We start from the raw sequence: 17,711 nt of genomic DNA on the forward strand, positions 1-17,711 counted from the left end.
AACTTCCCAGCTTAGATAAGTTTAACAGATTTTATAAATGCTTTGACTGCCTCAAAAATGAACAAGCCAGTAAGACTGTTCTCCCTTCAGAGGACCTGCCTCTCACCCTGGTCATAGCAGGAGTGAGGACATTACTGAGTGAATGTGAAGAAAGCAGTTGATCTGGACAACATCACTGGTTGAGCACCCATAGCCTGTGCTGGACAGCTAACAGACATCCACACTGACACACAACAATACAGTACATTGCTCTTACAGAGGATTGTCACTGAACTTTAAGACTGCATATGTAGTCCCAGTACTCAAGAAGACAATAGTTGCTCTTACCTCCATCATAAGTGTTTTAAAAGTTTAGTCCTCACACATACTGAAGACCAAATTCAGACCCCTACCATTTTGCATATCATACATACAAATGCACACAGTCTCCACTCCACTCAAAATAAAAGCACTAATATTCATAGATTTTTTTTTTTCGGCAGAATTTAAAACTGGTAGTCCCAAGTGTCCTGATAATTCTGTCATAGTCAATTTCTGAAAAACTATCACTATTATAATAAAAATCACTTTCTTCATATGCTTTATGTTCCGGCAGCCCATATTCAGCTCTCTGTGCTGCTGCTAACATTGTTCCAACAACTGCCCTCTGTCCCAGTGTATGTGCAACAAACAACGGGTGAGTTATCTTAGGGGTTAAAGAGGACAGTGCGCACAAAAGCAAAAAAAGGTTATGATGTATTGTACATATTAAAATGACCATGACTTTAAAATAGTTAAAATTATTTATGGGTAGCTGCCTGGTGTTCTCAAAGCAGTAAAACAGAATTTAATTAATGTATAAAATACCCAAGCTTTTTAAGGGAGGACTAACTGTAGATTTTAAAAATAATAATCGTGCTGTTAAAGTGTATATCATCTGTAATACCCTAACATTATTTCTGTACATGTCAATGAATGCCTCATTGGTTCATAAAGATATTTTAGTTTAGTATTTAATTTGAATTTTCATTTTTTATAAATTAACCTTTTAAAATGATTTAGCATTCATGTTTGTTTGTAAATGCATAATAAACTTGAAACACTTGGGGGGGGGGGGGGGGGTAAATATGTGGCAGGCTAAATGAACTTTTATCAAAGTCTTTTGCCTGAAACGCTCCAATAACTTGCGTGTACAGTGACACAGATGTCTTTTTTGTTTTATTTGGCTGGTGATTGGACACACAGAGCTGAACAACAGGCATTTCTCTTCCTGTAAATCTCCTTTGGTTTCCTGTTCAGATCTCCTGTTCAATCAGACATACAAGAGGCACTGTAACTGGCTTCCCTTTCTTTTACCACAGGAAAAAGGAGTAGCAAATATTTGCTGCCCTCATTCCTTCCCCATGGTTCACAAGTAGATATGAGTTTCCTTTGTTGTAATTCAATTGCTGAGAATTTTTACAACACTTCTGACATAAGAATTTAAGTTTCTAGTTTGGATTTTTCTTTTGTTTTTGGTTTCTGAGTTTTTTACTCTGGTATACATCATGCAGCCTTAGTCATGTTTAAATTTTGGGGCCTTCGTGTTGGAATTCTAAGCTATCAGGTAGGAAAAGAGATTTGTGAGCTTCAATAATTGCTTTGAGAGTATCTATTGGTATGTAGGCTTGTTAAGTCTTTCTTTTTATTTTTAAGAAGTTTATTTATAATGCAAATTTTTAAATTCAGATAAACCAGTTGAAAATCTTTTGTGCTATGAATTTATTTTTGTAATTAAGACAAGTTTTTAGCTTTTAGCTTTTAGCATATGTTTCGGCAAATCCCAGTTTTTGTTTATTGTCTGCACTATTTGCGCTTGATTGTCTGCATATTAGTTTCACAAATTTTAAATAGAAAGATTTGGTAAAAATTCATACTATGTATACAGTTGTCCAAAGTTTGTCTCAGTATTGCTTAAACTGTATTGTTACGTTTCATTTAGAATACCTAATTTTAGTTGATGTAGCTGGATTGCTTCAGCGGTAAACATAGTAGGGGGCCTAAGAACATAATTTAGTTTTTAATGGTAGAGGAAGGAGTGAGGTGTCATTATAGGTGCCAATAAAGTAAACATTTTACTGATAAAGAAGTGTATCTCCATCTTCTAAAGCTAGTGCTACTTGGAGCAGCTACAAAAAATTGACCAAATTGAAATTGGGCAAAGCATTACATGGTCAGTTTTATTTATTTATTTTTTTAAAACCATAGAGTCAAAGTGTTAATTGCAGATGCATATTTTAACTATATTTTCCTGGCATAGTAGGTCAGGCATCATACAATATAATAAGACTAGGTGCAGTTTTGTAGCAAACTTAATTCATTCAGAACTTGTATACATCTAATGCATTTAAACCTCCTTTAAATTTATAAGTTTACTGTTATGAATCTGATGTATTTCTGGTTCACTTAATTAACTTAACTCAAGCATTAAATAGAGTCAAATCTTCAGTTATCTTAAGAGAGTTTCCTTCAGTTTGTATATTTGTTATCTATCCACTAGCCACTCACCACTCCTGAATGGCATTCTGATCTTCCAGTACATGTTATTGAAATGCCAGCAGAGCCTTGTGCACAACAGGGAACACAGTGGTATATCAGTAGCTTGAGAAAACCCCTCTAACACTAAGTCACTTCTCCTGCTGCATTAAATTATCACAGGTCAATTCAATGATCTCCCTTAACTGTAAAGAAAAAAAATACAAGGAAAGCAAAAAAGCCACTTATGTAAAACTGAATAAAAGGGGAAATGTGTTATGTAAGTGACTCCTGGCTCTGTAAGTTGTATGTATTTATGTATGTGTGTATTTATTCAATAATTACATTACACTGAAATGTAAAATTCATGGCTACATTCACTGAAGATTGTAATGATTCAATATTTCTGATACTGTGCTGGAATTGTGCCACAGTGGCCTGCTCTCTATCATGGTCCATTGCAGCCAACAATTTTAGCTCAAGATATTAAACATAAATTTTTTCTACATTAAAAAGAAAATGTAATGTTTAAGAACTACAGTTATCCATACATACCAGTGACCAACAAAAATGATAGTTGAAAAAATTAAATTATTACATCACTTGAGTGTGGTATTTATAAAAGCTGTTTTAGGCACTACAAAAGAATCTGGGCTCCATTTTTAACTATATAATACAGTACCATGCTGTTAAAAAAGTGAATTTTATGTAATTACATATAATAGTAGAGCATATTCTATTTACCACTGCTAATTTTGAATATGAGTTATTGTTACAAAATATTTAATAAACTAATATAGGATATCTCTAAATAAATACAATTAACAATGTTCCAAATTTTCCAAACACTAAATCTCTGAGCGTGCAGTGGATTTAGAAATTATTTAAGCTTCTTCACTTTCTGCACACATTATTGTGTTGTAGATTTCATTTTAAATGGGTAACGTTGCTGTTTTTGCACATCAGTGTACATTCAAAAAACCCATAATGAGAAAGTAAAACCATTTTCAGAAAGGTCTGCAAATTTATTAACAATCAAAAACTGAAATCCTCATCTATGTATGTATTTATACATTTTCCTGTGGCAGTCCATTTTGTGGTCAGGTGCATCTTGTTTGCTTTAATTATTCTTGAGATGTGTCTAGAACTTGATTGAAGTCCACCTGTGGCAAAGTGACTTGATTGGACATCATTTAGAAAGGCACACACCATTGTATATAAGCTTCCACAGTTCACACTACATATTAGGTCAAAAAACAAGCCGTAAAGTGTATGGAACTCTCTGTAGACCTCAGCGATGAAGTTGTGATGAGGCATAGACCAGGGAATAGGCATAAAACCATTTCTAAAGCTTTGAGTGTCCCTAGTAGCACAGTGGCATCGATATTTGTGAAATGGAAGAAGTTTGGAACCACCAGTACTCGTCTTAGAGTTAGGCCATTTGGTCAAACGGATTAACTGGGTGAGACGGACCTTGGTCAGGGAGGTGACTAAAGAACCCAATGGCCATTCTAACAAGACCTTCAGAAGTCCTCTGCTGAGAAGAGAGAACCTGTCAGAAGGATAGCCATCTCGGCAGGACTTCATCAGTCAGGCGTTTATGCTAGACTGGCTAGATGGAAGCCACTCTTGAGTAAAAGGCATGTGACAGTTAAAAGACTTTGAGTGCTTGAGGGAAAATGTTTTTTCTGGTTTGACGAGACAAAAATTGAACTCCTTGGGCAAAACTCCAAGTGCTGTTTCTAATGAAGACCATGTACTCTGTCTTTCTCCTGCCATTGTTAGAATTCACAGGACAGCTTACTTACTATTGAGATACTAAATTCATAAGCAGAGCATTTAACATTGTTCTGCCCAAATAAATGCTTTTTCGGGAGATACTAAGTTAACAAGTAGAGGAAAAAAATGTAAAGCAAAATAAGTGTAGGCTAATGCATTGCAGCAACACACTATAGCATTGCTTATTAAGAAATTAAAAGCTTTCCAGTAAACAATGCTTGTTGATAAAAACACTGAAAGAAACTGTAGAGTTGTGGCATTCCAACGTGCAATTTGCCAAATAATATAAACTTTGTTTTCAAAATTAGCTATATTGGACCAAAAACAGACCTTGTCATAATACAGAGTTACAGTTGATTTAGACGGTACAGTGAGCTTTCACACTCCCACGAGGCTGTATTTACGTGATTTAATTTATGTTGGTCTTTAAGAAGGGGCTCTGTGACCACAAATATCATGTAGTTTGTGGCACAATTCATTTGGTTTGAGGTAAGCATTTTAGTTTTGAAAGGTGGCACATCAAATGGATACAAGGAGTTGCTTAGTGCTCATATGATGAGTATGTAAGTGATGCTGATGCAAACAGCTCTGTGGCTCTGGAGGACCACCATGAATACCAACAAAATTCTGGCTGCTGCAATACTTATCCCTCAGAAGTCGGCAGGCGTTCCAATAGGACAAACACATTAACTGAGTGGCATCCTTTATTTAAGACCTTATTTTAAATGATTGGTTTTACTTAGAAAAAAACAGTAAAATGTGCCAGAAAGTGCTCAATGGCAACTCGGAAAATGGCAGATCTGAAAAAGGGCTTGTATTAACACAGAGTAAAGTGATCATTGAGTAAAAGATATGAATTACTAAAGAGGAAACAGATCATTCATTTACATGGAGAGACCGATAAGGTGTGGCAGCGCTATTGAAATAGAGCAGCCAAAAGCATTTACCACCAACCAAGAAGTGCTGTTTGATAGTGATGATGCCGACAGTTTGTCCCAACTAGATAGTATGGCGTTAAATGAATAATTGCCTTTTCAGAAGGGTTCGGATCTAATTGAAGACAAAAATAATTTTGTTTGCATTTACTCTCGTATGTACATCTCCATTTTTTTTAAAATATTATTCATGAGTGCCATCCAGGGGACACTGTGCAAAGGAGAGTGAAGGGTGATGATGGGCAGTGAGCTATAAAAGGCCATGCCAGAAAATAATAATTAAGTGCGCTATACATATGAGAGGGTTGATCTTTCAGGTAAGGTTATTTAGTATTACACCAGCCATCACATAATTAAATTATAATATTGGACATTGTTTGTACATTATACTGACCTTGCTAACACAAATTGTTACATTCTTCACTATGAAATCTGCAAAGCAAAGGACACAGCCAATGAAACACAAAAACAGTGTAAGACTTAGCAGTTTAATTATGTGGTGCGTCTCTGCAGATTCCTTCCACTTAGACACACATCATTCATGAGTTTGTTGGTGTTTCTACCATCACTGGTCCCAATACAATGGCCACATCTGGAAGAAGGAAATGTGTGAACTGCTGACAGGAAACTGCTTGGCAGTGCAAGGAATGTGATGTGCCACTTTGTCTCATTCAGGGCAGGAACTGTTTTGAACAGTAGGACATGTAAATTAATTTTCTGATTTTTCTGATATAAAAAATAAATGTATATAATTCATTGAGATTTGAGTGAACAATGTTGAGTGATATTGAAAAACATGCTGAAGACATGTCTTTTCATTTTTATTTTCCCAAAACTGTTGGATCTGTCAATGTTTTGTATATTTTTCATATGAGAACTAATTTGCTTTAGACTGACTAGCTAGTACATCATTCGTGTTTTTTTTTTTTTTATTTCTTTAATGCCATATTGATTTTTATTAGAAGTTATTCTGGAATCTTTATAGGTCCCATAGTGTTGCACTTTCATGACACTGCTGTCTTTTTAATTGAAGTAACAGCAGGGCTAGTGTTGCTCCTACAGCAAGATTAGTCAGCTGTCTGCATTAGCCTATTCCAGTTTCAGTTCTCAAATCAGCTTCTTCTTCAGGCCTTCACTAGATTGTTTTCAGCATATACACTCTACAATGAACTGGAATCAATGAAGTATTTGAACTTCTGTTTTATAAGGGAATGATTCCTTTTGCTGGCACATATAGCATAAGATAACTGTTGGATTGCAAAAAATGGACAAGGACATTATTGAAACCCCTTTATATTCATTTGGAAAACAGGTAGTGTTTTTGGTTACTTGCTGAATAGAAAGTGCTTTGTTTTAATGTTTGTTATGTTTATTTTAAGCTCTAATAGTATTCTTTAATTTAGTGTTCCTCATGGCGAAGCGCGCTATGCAGATGGTTTCACTGAAGTGAATATTGTGTCACAGATATGTTTTTTTTTAGTTTGTTAAATGCTGTTTGGAGAGAATTTATATTCAAGTATCTTAGATAAACACTTTACATTAGACACACAACATTTTTTAATGATATTTATATTTGATAGACATTTTGGTGAAATGCTATAATTGCTAAGAGCTGAAATTCTATAATTGTTTTGTCTTCTTTTCTTAGGAAGTTACTAAGAAACAGAAAATCAACTTATATTAATCAAATTCCAGTGGAGACAATTCTACATTTATATGGTATTTTAAAGATTATTCATTCAGAGACTATTAGCATTTAAGCAATATGAGCTGTATCATAATTTACAAATACTCTTTCTTGTATGTGGAATTAGGGATGAAAAAAGGCAAGCATTTTAAGCTGTACAAGTGCCACCCAAGTTACTTCATTCTAGCATTTATAAATAAGCATATCTTTTATTTTGTACTATAAAATTGTTATGTATATTTTTCCTTTCTCTGAAGTTAAGAGTTTTTTTCTTTTCACCTTTCTGTATATCGGGGATAGTATATTTGCCTTTCATAATCAATTTTTTTAAAATGTAAGTTGCTGTAATTTATCAAGTTCTAAATATGAATTATTCATTATTTTAATGTAAACATAATGTTGTTTTGTTCATGTTCATACAGTATTTATTAGCTAGTGAGGCATGGTGGCCATAAAGAGACCAGGGTTCATATCCTGGTTCCTCCCTGCATGGAGTTTGCAAGTCTAAATGGATTTTCTCCAGCTGCTTCATTTTCCCTCCCAACATCCAAAGACATGCAAGTTAGGTGGTTTGGTGATGCTAAATTGGCCGTGGTTTGTACGTGTGTTTGTGAATGTGTTCACTGTGTTATGGGCTTGCGACCTGTCCAGGGATTGTTCCTGTATTGTGGCCTATGCTTGCTAGGTTAGGTTTCAGCTCCACTGCAGCCCTGCTCAGGATTTTACAAATTGGTATGGTGTTGTATTAATTAGCCAACACTTTATATGTTTGTTAAATAATTGTATCTTTATGTGCAGCTTTACATAGCTAAGACATGTATTCTTATCCATCCTTATTTAAAAAAAAATAGAGAGCTGCTTTAGGGTTAATATATAAAACTGGCACATAGAGCACCTTTCTTAGTCACCTCCTTTTCACTCCTACCTAATGATGCTAGTAAGAGTAGCATGGCAACTGTGTGGGAACTGTCACACACACATCCTCCACTGACATGTACTGCAGGACTTAAATGATTTTACAGCCCAAGTTTCCCTGACATTTTACCAACATTCAAAATGTATCTGTACTATTATATTTAAATCTCTTACTTAGTCTGCTTGCAAAAAGCATTTGAAGTGCCAGAAATTCATAAGAGATCTAGGTAATTGATTATGAATTTTAAATTCATTCAGATACAGATAGAGCACACTTACTCTGTAATACATAGTAAAACCTAGAAAACACTTCTTTTTTAAATTGGTCCTGGAATTGATAATATTTGCATCATTCTCTTGCCCTTCACCATAGTCCTGTTGGCCCCACTGATAATACTGTATATGGACTCACTGCAGTTTCTGGTTTTGTTCTTACATTTTTTTTTATTTATAGCAAGTTCTTGCTGCTAATATATTACTTTTATTAAGTGACTTTTTCATGCTTCTTTGTTGTAATACCCAAAAATCATGACCGATTTTTATGTCGGTGGTTTGTGAACGAACATGTGTGTGGTTTTTTTTTTTTTTTTTTTTTTTACCACCCCCCATCCCGATATTTCTTTTCTTATGCTTTATGTAAGCAGCTACCTAACAAATATGGTGGTGGGTATCATGTTGTTCTTCAACTAATTATATTCAAGTTGAAGTTTTTGTTAATATGCAGGAAAATACCTAAGTTGCTAATTTTGCTTTACGTAACTTTTAAAGGTTTCTTAATAGTAGAGAACATTTTCAGAAATACAAAACTCTTGGATGTTTTAATAGAATTATTTTCTCTTGAGGCAATATTTGAAACAGTCTTTATTTTAGTTGTGCTAATCTGTGGCAATTTATCTGTCCATATATATCACTTTTACTTGTGTTGCAAGGTAAATGCTGTCATTTCTAAACAATCTACAAACAATACTTATAAACGTTGTAACCATATATAGTCATTTGTGTTGGCTTAGAAAAATTGAGATGAATTAAATAAATTGATATTTCAAATGACTTGCAAACTTTTAGTTTTTTTTTTTATAAGGTAGAAATATGGGTCAGTTGCTTTTTGAAGAATCAGTTTGAGATTTTTTTTCAGATGTTGAGATTTTTTTTTTTGCATGTTGGTTTTATATAGTTTGAGTTTGTGGAATACCTTACCATAACTAAATTACCAGTCAGTTAAATAAACAATGCTAAAGCCTTACTGTTATCTTTGTAGAGGACTTTAAAGTAAATGTATTTTTCCCTATGATAGTCCCATATCAGACCTTTAGTACAGTCATGGCCAAAAGTTTTGAGAATGACACAAGTATTGGTTTTCACAAAGTTTGCGGCTTCACTGATTTTAGGTCTTTTTGTCAGATATTTCTGTGGTATACTGAAGCATAATTACAAGCATTTCATAAGTTTCAAAAGCTGTAATTGACATTTACATTACATTTATGCAAAGAGTCAATATTTGCAGTGTTGGCCCTTCTTTTTCAAAACCTCTGCAGTTCGCACTGGCATGCTGTCAATCAACGTCTGGGCCAAATCCTGACTGATGGCAGCCCATTCTTGCATAATCAGTGCTTGGAGTTTGTCAGAATTTGTAGGGTTTTGTTTGTCCACCCGCCCGTTGAGGATTGACCTCAAATTCTGAATGGGATTAAGGTCTAGGGAATTTCCTGGCCATGGACTCAAAATTTCGATGTTTTGTTTGCCACTTAGTTATTACCTTTGCCTTATGGGATGGTGCTCCATCATACTGGATAAGGCATTGTTCATCACCAAACTGTTATTGTATGGTTGGGAGAAGTTGCTCTCGGAGGATGTTTTGGTACCATTCTTTATTCATGGCTCTATTCTTTTTGCCTCACCCTGCGTGTACATGTATGTGTGTGTGTGTGTGTATGTGTGTGTGTGTGTATATATATATATACTGTAGATGTGTACATATACAGTGGTGTGAAAAACTATTTGCCCCCTTCCTGATTTCTTATTCTTTTGCATGTTTGTCACACAAAATGTTTCTGATCATCAAACACATTTAACCATTAGTCAAATATAACACAAGTAAACACAAAATGCAGTTTGTAAATGGTGGTTTTTATTATTTAGGGAGAAAAAAAAATCCAAACCTACATGGCCCTGTGTGAAAAAGTAATTGCCCCCTGAACCTAATAACTGGTTGGGCCACCCTTAGCAGCAATAACTGCAATCAAGCGTTTGCGATAACTTGCAATGAGTCTTTTACAGCGCTCTGGAGGAATTTTGGCCCACTCATCTTTGCAAAATTGTTGTAATTCAGCTTTATTTGAGAGATTTCTAGCATGAACCGCCTTTTTAAGGTCATGCCATAGCATCTCAATTGGATTCAGGTCAGGACTTTGACTAGGCCACTCCAAAGTCTTCATTTTGTTTTTCTTCAGCCATTCAGAGGTGGATTTGCTGGTGTGTTTTGGGTCATTGTCCTGTTGCAGCACCCAAGATCGCTTCAGCTTGAGTTGACGAACAGATGGCCGGACATTCTCCTTCAGGATTTTTTGGTAGACAGTAGAATTCATGGTTCCATCTATCACAGCAAGCCTTCCAGGTCCTGAAGCAGCAAAACAACCCCAGACCATCACACTATCACCACCATATTTTACTGTTGGTATGATGTTCTTTTTCTGAAATGCTGTGTTCCTTTTACGCCAGATGTAACGGGACATTTGCCTTCCAAAAAGTTCAACTTTTGACTCATCAGTCCACAAGGTATTTTCCCAAAAGTCTTGGCAATCATTGAGATGTTTCTTAGCAAAATTGAGACGAGCCCTAATGTTCTTTTTGCTTAACAGTGGTTTGCGTCTTGGAAATCTGCCATGCAGGCCGTTTTTGCCCAGTCTCTTTCTTATGGTGGAGTCGTGAACACTGACCTTAATTGAGGCAAGTGAGGCCTGCAGTTCTTTAGACGTTGTCCTGGGGTCTTTTGTGACCTCTCGGATGAGTCGTCTCTGCGCTCTTGGGGTAATTTTGGTCGGCCGGCCACTCCTGGGAAGGTTCACCACTGTTCCATGTTTTTGCCATTTGTGGATAATGGCTCTCACTGTGGTTCGCTGGAGTCCCAAAGCTTTAGAAATGGCTTTATAACCTTTACCAGACTGATAGATCTCAATTACTTCTGTTCTCATTTGTTCCTGAATTTCTTTGGATCTTGGCATGATGTCTAGCTTTTGAGGTGCTTTTGGTCTACTTCTCTGTGTCAGGCAGCTCCTATTTAAGTGATTTCTTGATTGAAACAGGTGTGGCAGTAATCAGGCCTGGGGGTGGCTACGGAAATTGAACTCAGGTGTGATACACCACAGTTAGGTTATTTTTTAACAAGGGGGCAATTACTTTTTCACACAGGGCCATGTAGGTTTGGATTTTTTTTCTCCCTAAATAATAAACACCATCATTTAAAAACTGCATTTTGTGTTTACTTGTGTTATATTTGACTAATGGTTAAATGTGTTTGATGATCAGAAACATTTTGTGTGACAAACATGCAAAAGAATAAGAAATCAGGAAGGGGGCAAATAGTTTTTCACACCACTGTAGGTATGTGTTTGTGTACAGTAGCTATTTTTTTGACATTTGTATCCCAGTTAATCAGGAAGTCCTTGATTTTAGCTGGAAAATTCCTATACACTCCAATCAATTTAACAATGTCCAATTTAAAAGGGAAACCTGATTCAGTTACATTGTTTCACATTAATTTCCAGGGGTGCCAACAATTGTGCCACATGTGTTTCTATTAAAAATATTCTTGTTGAGTGCTTTGTTTTTCTTTGAATGAACTTGTTTCAATTAAAAGTCAGATGTTTCTAATTTTTCCAGTACAAGATGACAGTTCTTCAGCAGTGATTTTTTTTTTTTTCAAACCCTTCTTACTGATTTTTACAGTGGGAGCCAATAATAGTGGTGGGCACTGTGTATATGCATATACAGAGAGAAAATGTAGCATTTTGTGTGTGTGTGTATGTTTGTATTTATGTACACTTATATATACATATACCTAAAAATAATACCAAATTAAAAAAATACCAAAAAATGAAAAGGGCCTGAAGCAAATGTATGTGCACGCAACATGGTCAATATTTAGTAACACCCCCTTTGGCAAGTATCAAAGCTTGTAAATGCTTTTTGTAGCCAGCTAAGTCTTTCATTTCTTACTTGGGGTATTTTCACCCACTTGTCCTTCCAAAAGGCTTCTAATTGTGCAAGATTTTTGGGGCATCTTGCATGCAGTGCTCTTTTGAGAACTGCCTACAAATTTTCAGTGATGTTTAGGTCGAGGAAATGTGAGGGCCATTGCAACAACGTTTGCTTACACCTCTTAAAGTATACCATTGTAGATTTTGAGGTGTGTTTCAGATCATTATCTTGTTCTAGGACCCATCCTCTTTTTAAGTTCAACTTTTTTACAGATGGTGTGATGTTTGCTTCCAGAATTTGCTAGTATGTATTTCATCTCATTCTTCCTTCTACCAACGACATGTTCTCTGTGCCACTGACTGTCCAAGATACGATTGATCAACCCTCATTCATAATAGTTGGAGAGGTGTTCTTTTCCTGGAATTTGGCACAGTTTTTTCTCCAAACATACCTTTGCACATTGTGGGCAAAAAGTTCTCTTTTGACTTCATCAGTCTTCTGGAATTGCTTCCAGAATGCATCAAGCTTGTTTAGATATTCATTTGCAAACTTCAGATGCTGAAGTGTGTGGCTGGAACGCTGGAAAGGTTTTCTTCTTTGGATTCTACCGTGAAGGTCAGATTTATTCAGGTGTCGCTGCACAGTATAGCAGTGCACCACCACTCCAGAGTCTACTGAATCTTTCTAAAGGTTTTTTGCAATCAAATGGAAGTTTTTATTTGCCTTTCTAGGAATCCAACAAGCAATTATTTCAGAAAGTTTTCTTGGTCTTCCAGATTTCAACTTGTCCTCCACCATTCTTCTTAACTTCCATTTGTTAATAACATTATAAACTGAGGAAACAGCTACCTGAAAATGCTTTTCTCTTTTCTTGTAGCCTTCTCCTGCTTTGTGAGCATCAGTTACTAGGCAGCTGTTTTGAAGAGCCATTGGCTGCTGATTGTTGGGGCAAGGTTTGAGGAGTCAGAGAATTTATACAGCTTTACAGTTTGCATCACCTAGGGTTTCATAAAGATGACTGTGAACAAGCCATAGCCCTAACAAGCTAATTAAGGTCTGAGACCTTGGTGAATGTTATCTGAGAGCTCAAATATCTTGGGGTACCTAAACTTTTTGCATGCTTCTCCTTTCCTTTTTTCACAGTACAATTGTACAAAACAAAAACATTTCACTAATCTTGCATGAAATGCTGAAAAACAATCTGTCATCTTTAACTTTATGCCTTTTAGTGATCAGTTAATCTTCTGCTCACTTAACTATTCACAGTAACAGACATTTTAAGCTAGGGTGTCCAATCTTTTGCATGCCAATGTATGTCTGTATGTAGTAGGAATGTGTGTATATCTTTGATACGGTTTGCCTATTTGTAGCTAGAGATTTACAAAAGGTGAAAATTAGTTGCATATCGTAAAATAGTTTTTTATTCCAAAGCTTCAGATAACCTGCCAGGTGACATCATCAGAGGAAAATTATTAGATGTACAGGACATATACAGTGTATATATATTATAATGCAGACTTGACTGATTGACTCACTCTTCAACAAACCACTATTTCCTGTTTAGTTTAAAAAGCTAAAATTTAGCAGGATTGTTCATCTAGCCTGGTAGGCATCTGCTAAGAAGGGACATTTCGATATATCAATATTTAGGAGTAAATCCACCCCAATAGGAAAACTAAACCCTCCAAAATCTCAAAAATGCTTCTACTGAATTGATTGAAAATTGATGCTACCATAGAAAAAAGAAAATTAGCCAAAACAATATTTGTTGATAATACTGCTATAGCATGTAGGCTTTTTTTAGGCATGGCTTCTTTTTTTGTGGAGTACTGAGAAGTGATCGCATGCAGAGATACAGGGAGGAGGAAGTTATCATTGCTCATATTTGAAAGCTGCTGATAAAGAAGTTTTCTTTCAAATCCACAAGGTGATAGTTCAAGATATCTGGCAAAGGGTAAAAATGCACCTCTGTCTAAAATTAAACTAGCAGGGCATTTGACAGATTAGTCTAATCATATTTAGCTAGCATATGTGCTGAAACATTGTTTCATTTAGAAGAAAATTTATCTATTCAGTCTGAAAATATACTGTAGCTCTTACCTTTGTCCCAACAATAATCACTAGCATAAATTTCTCAAATTAACCAGTTTCACAACACCAAAACAACTATTGTCGAACATCTACAGTAAGTATATGTGGGTTACTCACGGCAGTTTTGGTTTGTCCTCTGCTATGTTTCTGCATTCATCTCCTGTTCAGTTGTATGCATTCAGCTAGTGATGTAATGAAACACCATGATTTTTACACTGTGAATTTACCGGTTCATACCGAAAACGTTTTTTATTTTTGTTATGATATGGATTTTTCTTATACCGTAACACCGGTTTAAATTGCCTAAACAGCGTTCAGAACGTGGCGCAGCAGGAAACTGTTTAAGGAGGACCTTTTTCACTGCTACACCGCTAAACACATGCAGTGGAGTACATATATTAGTGGAGGTGTTGCGCGGGGCCTCTTTTTCACTGCTGCACCACTAAACAAGCATACAATGGAGTACATGTGTTAATGGAGGTATTGCGCGGTGAAAATGGACGGAGAACATTGCAAAACTGAAGCTGCAGTCTCAATTGTTAAAAAAATATTTTAAAAGGAGCATCCCACATGAAAATATAACGATCTCAGTAACTGACAGTGCATACCAATGTATAAATTTTATGTCCGTTTGAGGTTTAAAAGAAAAGAAAAAAAAAGCATCACTTCATCCCCAGCGGGGAATCGAACTCAGGTCTGTGAGGCAAGGAAAAGCTGCTCTGCGCTAATATGCAAATCTTAACGCGCTACGCCACAGAAGCTGTTGAATCATACTTGAAGCTTTTGTGAAAGTGTTTATTTGATCTTTGGAACTCGGGCTTTATATATTCTATAGTTTATGCCTACTACATTTTGTAACATTTATTACTAAAATATGAAAAAGTTTCTGTTTTAACAATGTGTTTACACAGATTACTTTAGAATAATGATCTGTTATTTCCACTGTAAAACTCCACTTCACTCCCAGGTAAACAATCAATGCGTGAGCTGGGAAAACTTCGCTCACGGTCTAAGTCGGTGGGGGAATGGAATAGCCGGCTGCTGGCAGCTTGTCTTTTATCAGCACATTTAGAGGACAAAGGATGCTGGCGGAGAGGTGTGAACGGATTTAAGAAGCGATTTAAGGTGGGCCAGGTATACGAGTTTTTTCGTAGGCTCTGGTAATTCTAGTGTTAAAGTAGAACATTGTAAACTAAACTTCATCTTAAAATGAATATTTAATTTATTAGATTTTCTCAAACCCCGTCATAAGTTATGTAGCACATTAAATGCTTTGTGTTGTGTTCCCGGAGCCATGTTAATCGCTGGGTGCTTCTTAAACTGACTTCCTCTTGCACTAAGAGGAGGCGCAGACAGCACACGGAATACATTAATTTCATGATATTCCTGCACCCTGAACATTTAGAATCTTGATATAATTTTCATGATGAAATGCATTGAAGCATGTATTAATCATGTAGGGGCACGGTGGTGTGGAGGTTGCACTGCTGCCTCGCAGCAATGGGGTCCCGGGTGTTCCCTGCTTTGAATTTGCATGTTTTTCTGGTGTATTTACTCAGCGTGCTTCAGTTTGCTTTCAAAGTCATGTAGGATGGCAGGTTTTGTTATGCTATATTAATCCTGCTAGTGTATGTATTGCTCGTATTCACCCTGCAATGTGCTGGCGCCACGTTCCGGATTTCCTCCTGCCTCGCACACAATGCTTGCTGGGATGGGCGCAACCCTGAATGGATGGCATAATTAAACATGTATAACGAAGATTTTTTTTTTTTTAAAGTTCTGAACACTCCGTGGTCTAAGTTTATAACTAATTTTAATTTCACAAGGACGTTTATCATGTGGCGATTGGTTATGTGGGGAAAGAAAAAGGAAGGATAGGAACTGGGGGTTTGGTATGTCAGGAAGAGACAGCACACATGCAATAAAGAAAGCCCGCTCAGAAGAACATCCATTGAATTCTGTGTTCGTGTCTTCGACCACCAGATCACAAACCCAACATTTACACAATATTTAAGTTAAACCTGTGTGATACCCATTCATACATCCAGTTTTTTGGAGCCTTGTCACACCTGCCATAAAGTTCTCTACACTGAACGTACACCTGGGTACCCATTACTGCGAGGGAGCAGCACTACCACCATACTACCATGCATGTTTAATACATGCTTTAATGCATTTCATCATGAAAATTGATCTTAGCATTCTACATTTTCAGAGAGCAGGAATATTATGAAGTGAATGTATTCTGTGCAGCGTTTGTTGCCTCTTAGTGCAAGAGGAAGTCAGTTTAAGAAGCGTGTAGCGATTAACAACTGGGTCGGGGAACACTTAACACAAAGCATTTAATGTGCTACATTAACTTATTATGGGGTTTGAGAAAATCTAGTGAATTAAACATTGATTTTAGGATGAAGTTTAGTTTACAACATTCTACTTTAATGACAAAATAAACTATGAGAATAAAGTGGAAACGTCGACTTTAATCTCGACATATAGTTTTTTTATTTTTCTTCACTGTGTCTGTATTTTTTCTTCACCGTCGCCCTAATACGATTCCGTAGGGCTATAACAATAACAATAAACAAACACAAATCTATACTAATAAAAGGCAAAGCCCTCACTGACTGACTGACTCACTCACTCACTCATCACTAATTCTCCAACTTCCCATGTAGGTAGAAGGCTGAAATTTGGCAGGCTCATTCCTTACAGCTTACTTACAAAAGTTAGGCAGGTTTCATTTCAAAATTCTACACGTAATGGTCATAACTGGAACCTGTTTTTTGTCCATATACTCTAATGGAGGAGGCGGAGTCACGTATCGCGTCATCACGTATTACGCCTCCTACGTAATCACGTGAACTGAAAACGAGGAAGAGATTTACAGCACGAGTCAAACGCAGGAACGAAGGTAAATGACGTTAATTGTTGAGTGTCTTTTAATACTGTGTAAGCATACATATTAACACATGTGCAATTAAACGTGCGCATTTACGGGATGATTTCTCAGGCTTAAAAGCTCGCCTTTTATTAAAAAGGTAAATGCAAACTCTTTTCTTTCTGAAGGGCACAAACCACGTTAGATTTCAGCCGTTAAACGCGCAAAAATGTCGGTGCACCAGATAAATAAGCGCAACATATTTTCAGTTGTATTGTATGCTTACAATACATATAGAAATGTGTTAATCGCTAACTAATATTATGGAATGGTGTTTTTCGACTCGCGCCTTGATTTAAACGATTGCATGTCTTGGTGGGTTTGCGTAGCTTATTGTCAATATCTTTACACCTCTTTTTAAGACTTAATTTAAAAAGGTTTTCTTTTCTTCTTAATTAAAATTTAAAAGCAATACTTCACCACTGCGAAGCCCCTCTAGCACTGACTTCCGAGGTTCGATTACCGTAAGCGAGTGCAGTGAGTGTTTACGCCTGATGAGCCAAGAATAAGGGGGAAAGACGTGTCGCATACTCTTTGCATTATTTGACAGTAAACTATTTTCATCCATTCTATGATCTGCTTCTCACAACCGAAGGCAACATGGCCGATGTTACCTGACTTGCTGGCCAACCATAAGCGTTACCTGGTAGGTAACCACCCACTCACTTTACTCCCT

General features: G+C 36.4%; 1 protein-coding gene across 7 annotated transcripts in view; it reads left to right on the forward strand.

Moving 5' to 3' along the window:
• Positions 1 to 17,711, forward strand: part of LOC114650023 (ribosomal protein S6 kinase alpha-3) — a 172,122-nt gene that overhangs the window by 77,263 nt on the left and 77,148 nt on the right. Inside the window, exons 1-2 of one of the 7 annotated variants that reach the window (XM_051927365.1) lie at positions 1,442 to 1,585; positions 6,856 to 6,926. The exons of 3 other annotated variants lie outside the window; for them this stretch is intronic. In XM_051927365.1, coding sequence (XP_051783325.1) covers positions 6,924 to 6,926 — 3 coding nt within the window. In that variant the 5' untranslated portion in view covers positions 1,442 to 1,585; positions 6,856 to 6,923. Of the gene's footprint in view, positions 1 to 1,402; positions 1,586 to 6,500; positions 6,520 to 6,855; positions 6,927 to 17,711 lie in introns of those variants that run through there. 3 more of the 7 variants (XM_051927367.1, XM_051927366.1, XM_051927363.1) reach the window with 3 other exon arrangements.

Source organism: Erpetoichthys calabaricus, chromosome 4, assembly GCF_900747795.2.
Source record: "Erpetoichthys calabaricus chromosome 4, fErpCal1.3, whole genome shotgun sequence".
NCBI classification, from domain to species: Eukaryota; Metazoa; Chordata; class Cladistia; order Polypteriformes; family Polypteridae; genus Erpetoichthys; species Erpetoichthys calabaricus.